The sequence below is a fragment of the Coffea arabica genome, chromosome 2c, assembly GCF_036785885.1.
Source record: "Coffea arabica cultivar ET-39 chromosome 2c, Coffea Arabica ET-39 HiFi, whole genome shotgun sequence".
In the NCBI taxonomy this organism is placed as follows: domain Eukaryota; kingdom Viridiplantae; phylum Streptophyta; class Magnoliopsida; order Gentianales; family Rubiaceae; genus Coffea; species Coffea arabica.
This window is the reverse complement of record NC_092312.1, coordinates 25,621,611-25,629,025: the sequence shown is the minus strand read 5'-3', so window position 1 is coordinate 25,629,025 and position 7,415 is coordinate 25,621,611. Positions and strand designations below refer to the sequence as shown.

Sequence of the window (7,415 nt, the reverse complement as noted above, 5' to 3'; positions counted from 1 at the left end):
TTTTAAAAGCCTTAGGGATGTTCCAAACATTGACAACCTGAACATTGTCCTTAATTGTTATCCTTCACTTGACCAACGAGTCTATAATCTTCCCACCACCTCGCAAGTTGCAGCTATATGGACTGAAAGTGACGATCAGTCATCCGATAGGCGCGCTCATATTCGAGTTTATTCTCACTCAGCTGGTAGCCATAGGATTCAGCATTACTATGGATGTTATGACCCTTTGCAGTACCCTCTCCTTTTCCCTCGTGGTGAGTGTGGCTGGCACCATGGAATTAAGAGACTTCGCAAAAGGAAAACGAGAGGTGACGCCTGTGAGGCTGATCTTAACATCGATCCAGCTTCAGTTAACTCCTCGTCGGAGTTAATTGATTTGGAACAGAGAGGCAAGTACATTCCTCCCTTGTTATAAGCGACTAGGTCTATCCCTTGCATTATATCATCTAATAATGTCCGAAACATTTTCATTCTTTATAGTTGCTGACCAAGGCAAATCAGAGGATGATACTGTTTCGGTTAGGGAGTACTACTGTTATAGATTTCAGATACGGGACAGTGATGAATCAATGTTGTTGCACACTCTTAGATTGCTACAGCAGTTTTCGGTTGATGGTTATGTCAAGATAGAAACATCTAGACTTGACTTCCATAGACATCGCCAAAACAAAATACGCTCTGAAGCTTTACAAGGAGTTCTTGACAGTGTTTCTATTGGCCAAACTGCTGCTTCTAAGGTTGGTCGTAGGGTCTTCTTGCCAGCTTCCTTTATAGGTGGCCCCAGAGACATGCGCCGTCGCTACCTTGATGCAATGGCTCTGGTGCAAAAGTACGGGAAACCGGATGTCTTCCTTACTATGACATGTAATCCAGCATGGAAGGAGATTCAAGAAAACTTGAAATACCATGAAAAACCTCAGGATCGGCCAGACCTTTTAGCTAGAGTTTTTAGAGCCAAGTTTGAACTTCTTAAAGCAGAAATTCTGAATAAACAAATCTTTGGTGATGTTGCAGCATGCGTTTATGTGATTGAGTTTCAAAAGCGAGGCTTTCCTCATGCCCATCTATTATTGATCTTAAAACCTGGTCATAAACTACTTAATCCGGAGTCATACGACAAGGTGATTTGTGCTGAGTTGCCCGATAAAGATCGATATCCTCACTTATATTCTCTTGTTGTCAAACATATGATCCATGGTCCTTGCGGAGCCATGGATAAATCTTGTCCTTGCATGAGAGATGGATCCTGCAAAAATCACTATCCAAAGAACTTTTGTGCTCAAACCACTCATGGTGAGGATACTTACCCATATTATAGACGAAGAGATGATGGCAAGAGAGTCAGAGTCCGCAGATTTACTCTTGATAATAGATGGGTTGTGCCTTACAACCCATACCTACTTGCCTTATTTGATTGCCACATCAACGTGGAAATTTGTTCAACTCTGAAACTCGTGAAATACTTGTATAAGTATGTTTTCAAAGGCCATGATCTGGTGAGCTTTAAGATCATTTCCTGTGAATCAGCCAATGATATTGATGAAATAAAAGACTTCCAGAAAGGTAGATGGGTTTCACCTCCAGAAGCTTTTTGGCGCATTTATGAATTTAAGCTCAATGAAATGACTCCAGCAGTTTACACCCTTCAAGTTCACCTTCCAGACCAACAATTTGTTTCCTTTGACAAGAATTCTGACTTGTTGCAGCTGCTAAGCAAAGTTGATTTTTCTAAAACAATGTTAACTCAGTTTTTCCGCATGAACAGAACTAATCAAAAAGCAGGAAATCTGAAGTGCGTCTATAGAGATTTCCCTGAACATTTTGTTTGGTCTGCTAAATATAAAGAGTGGACTGAAAGAAAGCGTTGAAAAGTGATTGGTAGGATGGTGACTGTTAGTCCAAAAGAAGGAGAAAGGTATTATTTGAGGTTACTTTTAACTCACATTCCTGGCCCGACCTCTTTTGAAGACCTTTTGACTGTTAATGAACAGAGATTTGACTCATTTAGAGAGGCTGCTTTGGCTCTCGGTCTTCTACAGTCTGATGCATACATAGAGGACACGCTTCAGGAAGCAGTAGCATTTCAGATGCCTTCCTCCCTGAGGTTATTATTTGCCACTCTTCTTGTTTATTGTTCCCCGGCAGATCCTAGGTCGCTCTGGGAAACATTTGAACCTCAACTTTCTGCCGACTATAACCACCATCAGCCGTCCCATGGCCTTTCTCCCCCTGAAATTAGAAGAGAAGTCCTGCAGGATATAAATAACTCGTTTGAACAAATGGGCAAAAGCATTGCTGATTTCCACTTTGTCCCCGATAACTTTAAACGTGGTTACGCTGAAAGGTTAACAAAGGAGATTGAGAGTGAAAAAACCTTAGCTGTGGCACCTGAAGATCTGTTATTGTCTCAAAAGTTGAATTTCGAGCAAAAACATGCCTATGATACGATCCTAAACGCATGTTTTTCCTTGGAAGGACAAGCTTTTTTCGTCGATGGCCCCGGTGGCACAGGTAAAACATTCCTGTACCGGGCGCTTCTCGCCACCTTGCGCTCGCAGAACCATGTTGCACTTGCAGTGGCAACATCTGGAATTGCAGCGTCAATCCTTCCTGGTGGGAGGACAGCTCACTCAAGATTCAAGATACCGCTTGATTTCTCAAAAACTAAGAGTTGCCAGCTTAGTAAGCAGAGCTCCGCTGCGAAACTCCTTTCTGAATCTGCTCTTATTTTGTGGGATGAAGCTTCAATGGCTAAGCGGGAAACAATTGAAGCATTTGATGAATTGCTGAAGGATTTAATGGATTCAGATTTGCCTTTTGGCGGAAAGGTGGTAGTTTTTGGAGGCGATTTTCGGCAGACTCTACCTGTCATTGAGCAAGCAACTAAAGAAGTACTCATAGAATCAACCTTCCCTGTTTCTCCCCTGTGGTCTAAACTACACAAAATCAAGCTCACAGAAAACATGCGAGCTATGTTTGATCCAGGCTTTTCACGGTTTCTTTTGAGTGTGGGAGAGGGGAGGGAACCTGTTGATGCCCAGGGCGAAATAACTTTATCGCCAAATATAGTTATTCCTTATCTAGATAAAGAGGACTCTTTGAACAGGTTAGCTGGTTACGTGCCCTCAAATTCTGCTCGTTTTTATAGTTATTCCTTTGACTTCCATTATAAACGAATCTTCTTATACACAGGTTAATAGAAAGCGTGTTTCCAGATTTGAACCTGTATACACAGGATCCGTATAGCCTGATAAATAGGTGCATTCTTGCTCCTAAAAATAGCTCAGTCGATGAGCTGAATGAAATAATGATTAGGAGGTTTCCTGGAAGCCTTCAAACTTATATTAGCTCGGACAAAACTGTTGATCAGCGGCACCAAAGTGATTATGAGGACTTCCTCAATTCTCAAAATCCTAAAGGTCTCCCTCCTCATAAGTTGCTATTGAAGGAAAACTGCCCGCTAATGCTTCTGAGGAATTTAAACCCAGCTGAGGGTCTATGCAATGGAACAAGGTTAATATGTAGAGATCTCGGGCAACACACAATTTCTGCTGAGATTGTTTTTGGTCATCACCGAGGAAAAAGAGTTTTTATTCCAAGGATACCTCTTCAGTCACCCGACAATGACAAAAATGGGATTCCATTCGTCCGAACACAGTTTCCTGTCCGACTTTGCTTTGCTCTGACCATCAACAAATCACAGGGTCAAACTCTTGACTACGTCGGCATCTATCTACGAGAACCAGTTTTTTCCCATGGACAGTTGTATGTTGCTCTGTCCAGAGCTACGACTGCAGCTAAAGTTAAAATTCTTCTTGTTCCTGGGACATTTGATGGCACAAAAGTAGACTGCAAAACTCGGAACATAGTCTTTCCTGAAATTTTTAGATTAACAAACCAGTAGCCTATTTTCTGCTTGAATTATGCTAACTAGAGGTGCTATGCAGATCCTTTATTCTTAGATTACAATGTTGTTGGATCTTTAAATTGTTGTTCATTTATGCAACAGCTTATGTGTTTATAGGATGGCTAACTTGCTGCCGATGCGAGATGTTATGCCTCACATGAAAAATTGGAGCTGCATTATCACCGTTCAGGAAAAGCAACAGGTCACAAACTCACTGGGAACACCTACAAGAAAACAGAAGTTTGTTTTCTGCGATTCAGAAGTTAGTCAAACCTGGTGCTCTGTTTTAGATGTGATTATTTAAATACGCTACTTTTTTGCTTTCTACATCCTGTGTTAATTTCACCTCTTTAAATAGGGATCGAGGGTCGAAGGAATCATCTTCAATGATGACATTTCTAGAATGAGTCAGATTTTGCAGGTTTATAAAAAGTATAAAATCTCCAATGCTGAGGTCAGGCCTATACCACTGAAGTTCCAGACACCTGAACTTACCGTTCAATGGGTAATCAGTAGCAGGACTGTCATTGATGAAATTCCTGATGATGATACAGTCATGGAAGTCAAATTCTGCTATTCAAAGTTTACTGATTTAGTTCAGTACATGGATGACAAAACTAAATCAGTCGGTGAGCCTTTCAACGCTTTACACTTACTGTCTTTACATTGTGAACCAAACTTTTAATAATCCCCTTCTCTGTGTTATTCATAGACGTGCTGGGAGTCGTGATTAGTGCACTCGAGAGGAGAACAATTACCAAAAACTCAAGGCAATCAGATGTTCAGAAATTTGTCCTGCTTAATGAAGAGTGAGAGCTTTAATCTTCGATTTATATTAAATTTCAAGCTGCCTCTCCTTTTCCTTTGCAGTCATTTTTTCCAATCTGTAACTGTTACCTCTTACCACAAATGCAGATCACAGACGGTCCTATTATCTCTATGGGATAGCTTTCTAGCTAATGAAGGAGCGGAAATGCTATCTAAACTCCACACCTATCCTGTGATCATTGCTCGCAGGGTCAAAGTGAATAACTATAATGGTTTGTTCCCCCTTCTATTTTTTCCATTTTTAGTGCTTTGCCTTTTATGCTCGTCTACAACACCTGTAAGTCTTTCTCCATTTTTTCACGGTGTAAAGGCGTCGCACTTGGTACTTGGTTTGATTCAGCCATTCTGGTTGATCCCCCTATACAAGAAGCAAGAGAACTCAAGAACTGGTACAATGTATTTTCAGTCATCATTCTATACACAGCTTCAATCTAAATGTTGTCTTGTCTACCAGTTCTGATAATTTGTGTGTGTCCTTTCACCCAGGGCATTGAGGAACACTAAACTGATTAAAGAGATTGTTGAAAAAAAAGACTATATTAAATATAATCCACAGCTGTCGTTAAAGTCAGACCAGAAAACAACTTGGATTTGTAACATAACTTCATCACAAAAGGTTTGTAACTGGATAGTGTTAGCCTCCTTTCATACATTTTCTCATTTATGATCATATTTTTATATTCATGCTTGCTAGTCATTTAGACTGTGTGGGTCAAGGCACAAATATCTTTTGAGCACATCTTCCAGAAATATTGGTACATGAGTTGCAAAAACTGTTGCCGAGCTACAGCAGCAGACTATGAAGTGGTGTTTACCTGTAACTCATGCAAAGAGAAACATCCTGCAGTGCCTAGGTGCTAAATAGTATGCCTTTCTTAATAGGTGCATTTCTGTTCGTTGTTATCTAATACTGTGGCTGTCATTAAATAGCTTCCTGCATATTGTGTACCCATTTTCAGATGCCGCTTTGATGTCGATTTGACTGATAGCACTGGTGTGGTCCCAGCTTCAGTATTTGGCGAATTAGCAGAGAAACTATTAACATTTAATGGCCTAGAAGCAATGCAGCATTTTGATCAGGTTCTTATGTGCTGAATCCTAATACTAAATATGGTATATAATTTTTACTCTTGTTTTTTTCTTTCCTTAACAGAATGTTGAACTTCCACTCGAGTTTGTCCACAAGGAACTTAAATCAAAAACGTTTCTGCTCCACATCAAACCTGTCCAAGCACAGCTGGCAGATGCAAGGCAACGTTACACAATTATATTCTTCTCTGAAATTGATGATCCAGCCGCTTCTGCCCAGTTAACAAGTCAAACAGAAGATGACTCTCCTTTCCCTTGCAAGGAAACTGAGACTGTACAGCTGGGGACTCCAGGTAAATATCAAATACCTGGTTTCTGTCCTATGCTTATCTTTTACGGCAAATGAACAGCATGGCATGATAAACAATTTGTTATCACAGGAGGTAACGGTGATCGGTCAAAGATTTGTGTTCGGCTTTCTGAGAGATTTGATGAACCCCAGAACATTGAACCAAATGTGGATGAAAATGCAGAGTGCAGCTCTAGCAAAAAGCAGAAACTCAACTAGCTTGTTCCTGTTCAGTTTTGCATTCACCTGACTCTTGGATATTGCCTAACATGCTATCATATATTTTTGCAAGGGTTGTTATGCATCCTTAGAAGGCTGATTGATGTATTAATCGAAGATGTGTATTTTGTCCATGAAATACCCTTTAAACTCCTTTTGGTCTACCACCTTCTACGTTTGCTGATAAACTGGAATCAGCAACCACTATGTATCTAAATTGATGCCTTCCAACTGTTATGTACTTGTTTCAGTAGCTTTTCAATTCGCCTTCCAATTGATGCCTTCCAACTGTTATGTACTTGTTTCAGTAGATTTTTCCTTTATAACCTTTTTTCTCAACACCATGTTCCATGCAAACTTTTACCTGCTCACGCTTTCTTATACCATTGCTTATCTAAAAGCTTATTAATTTTATAGCTAAATTACTCAGATACAATTCATACGCTTTATGATATTTCCAGTTGAAAATCTGGGCATTTTCTGGGCAACATGAAATTACCACCGCGCATCGCGCGGTGATCCCCTCCTAGTCTGTGATATATGCAGCAGCAATAATGTGAATCAAGATGAGTGGCATTATTATTGTCATGGTTGTGATTTTGGGGCTCATTTGGGCTGCACCATGGACGCTAAAACGGCCGGCGACGTTGGACAGCCAATGATTGTGAAGGAGAAGAAGAAGCAAAATCGGAAAGGTGGCAACGAAGCTGCAGATTATCAGAAGTCAGTTTTTGAAGCTCAAAGGAAAATGAAGGAGACGCACATTGCAAATCTAGCAATGCTTCAAGCACTAGATAGTGCTGGCGATTATGTCGGTTCATCACACAAAAAGTATTATTACTACTAATTGTTTGTTTCTTTCTTTCTTGCTCAATTTTTGAAAATCCTCAACATGCAAGGATGAATCCACTAGTGGAATTTCACGGATGAATCAGTTCCTTTTGCTTGTAATTCTGCGCTGAATGTGTTTTCTCGATTTGCGAGGATCATGAATAAATATCTCATCGAGATTCTCAAGAATTGCCCGATAACTTGAGATCTCTCCACCTGTATTTTCAAACTCGTACCGGGCATCGACTCGGT

The 7,415-nt window shown here is 40.4% G+C and overlaps 3 protein-coding genes across 3 annotated transcripts; all 3 read left to right on the top strand.

Moving 5' to 3' along the window:
• Positions 1–452: 452 nt before the first annotated feature.
• LOC140035574 (uncharacterized) lies at positions 453–1,868 on the top strand. Its single transcript, XM_072076848.1, has one exon. It carries the CDS (start codon positions 453–455, stop codon positions 1,866–1,868), a length of 1,416 nt encoding a protein of 471 aa, XP_071932949.1.
• Positions 1,869–1,883: 15 nt separating this feature from the next.
• On the top strand, positions 1,884–4,211 carry LOC140035573 (uncharacterized). Its single transcript, XM_072076847.1, has 3 exons — positions 1,884–3,106; positions 3,193–3,900; positions 4,010–4,211. Exons 1-3 carry the CDS (start codon positions 1,884–1,886, stop codon positions 4,209–4,211), a joined length of 2,133 nt encoding a protein of 710 aa, XP_071932948.1.
• Positions 4,212–5,452: 1,241 nt separating this feature from the next.
• On the top strand, positions 5,453–6,549 carry LOC140004431 (uncharacterized). Its single transcript, XM_072077258.1, has 4 exons — positions 5,453–5,589; positions 5,695–5,815; positions 5,889–6,117; positions 6,205–6,549. The coding sequence occupies exons 1-4, from the start codon at positions 5,495–5,497 to the stop codon at positions 6,330–6,332; spliced, it is 573 nt and encodes a 190-aa protein (XP_071933359.1). The 5' UTR covers positions 5,453–5,494; the 3' UTR covers positions 6,333–6,549.
• The last annotated feature ends 866 nt before the right edge of the window (positions 6,550–7,415 follow it).

Bases quoted from the DNA above. Each gene is read 5' to 3' on its own strand.
- LOC140035574 (XM_072076848.1), top strand. From the start codon at position 453: ATGTCCGAAACATTTTCATTCTTTATAGTTGCTGACCAAGGCAAATCA.
- LOC140035573 (XM_072076847.1), top strand. From the start codon at position 1,884: ATGGTGACTGTTAGTCCAAAAGAAGGAGAAAGGTATTATTTGAGGTTA. The intron at 3,107-3,192 runs GTTAGCTGGTTA...TCTTATACACAG, and splicing joins AAAGAGGACTCTTTGAACAG to GTTAATAGAAAGCGTGTTTC. The intron at 3,901-4,009 runs GTAGCCTATTTT...TTTATGCAACAG, and splicing joins ATTTTTAGATTAACAAACCA to CTTATGTGTTTATAGGATGG.
- LOC140004431 (XM_072077258.1), top strand. From the start codon at position 5,495: ATGAGTTGCAAAAACTGTTGCCGAGCTACAGCAGCAGACTATGAAGTG. The intron at 5,816-5,888 runs GTTCTTATGTGC...TTTCCTTAACAG, and splicing joins CAATGCAGCATTTTGATCAG to AATGTTGAACTTCCACTCGA. The intron at 6,118-6,204 runs GTAAATATCAAA...TTGTTATCACAG, and splicing joins TGTACAGCTGGGGACTCCAG to GAGGTAACGGTGATCGGTCA.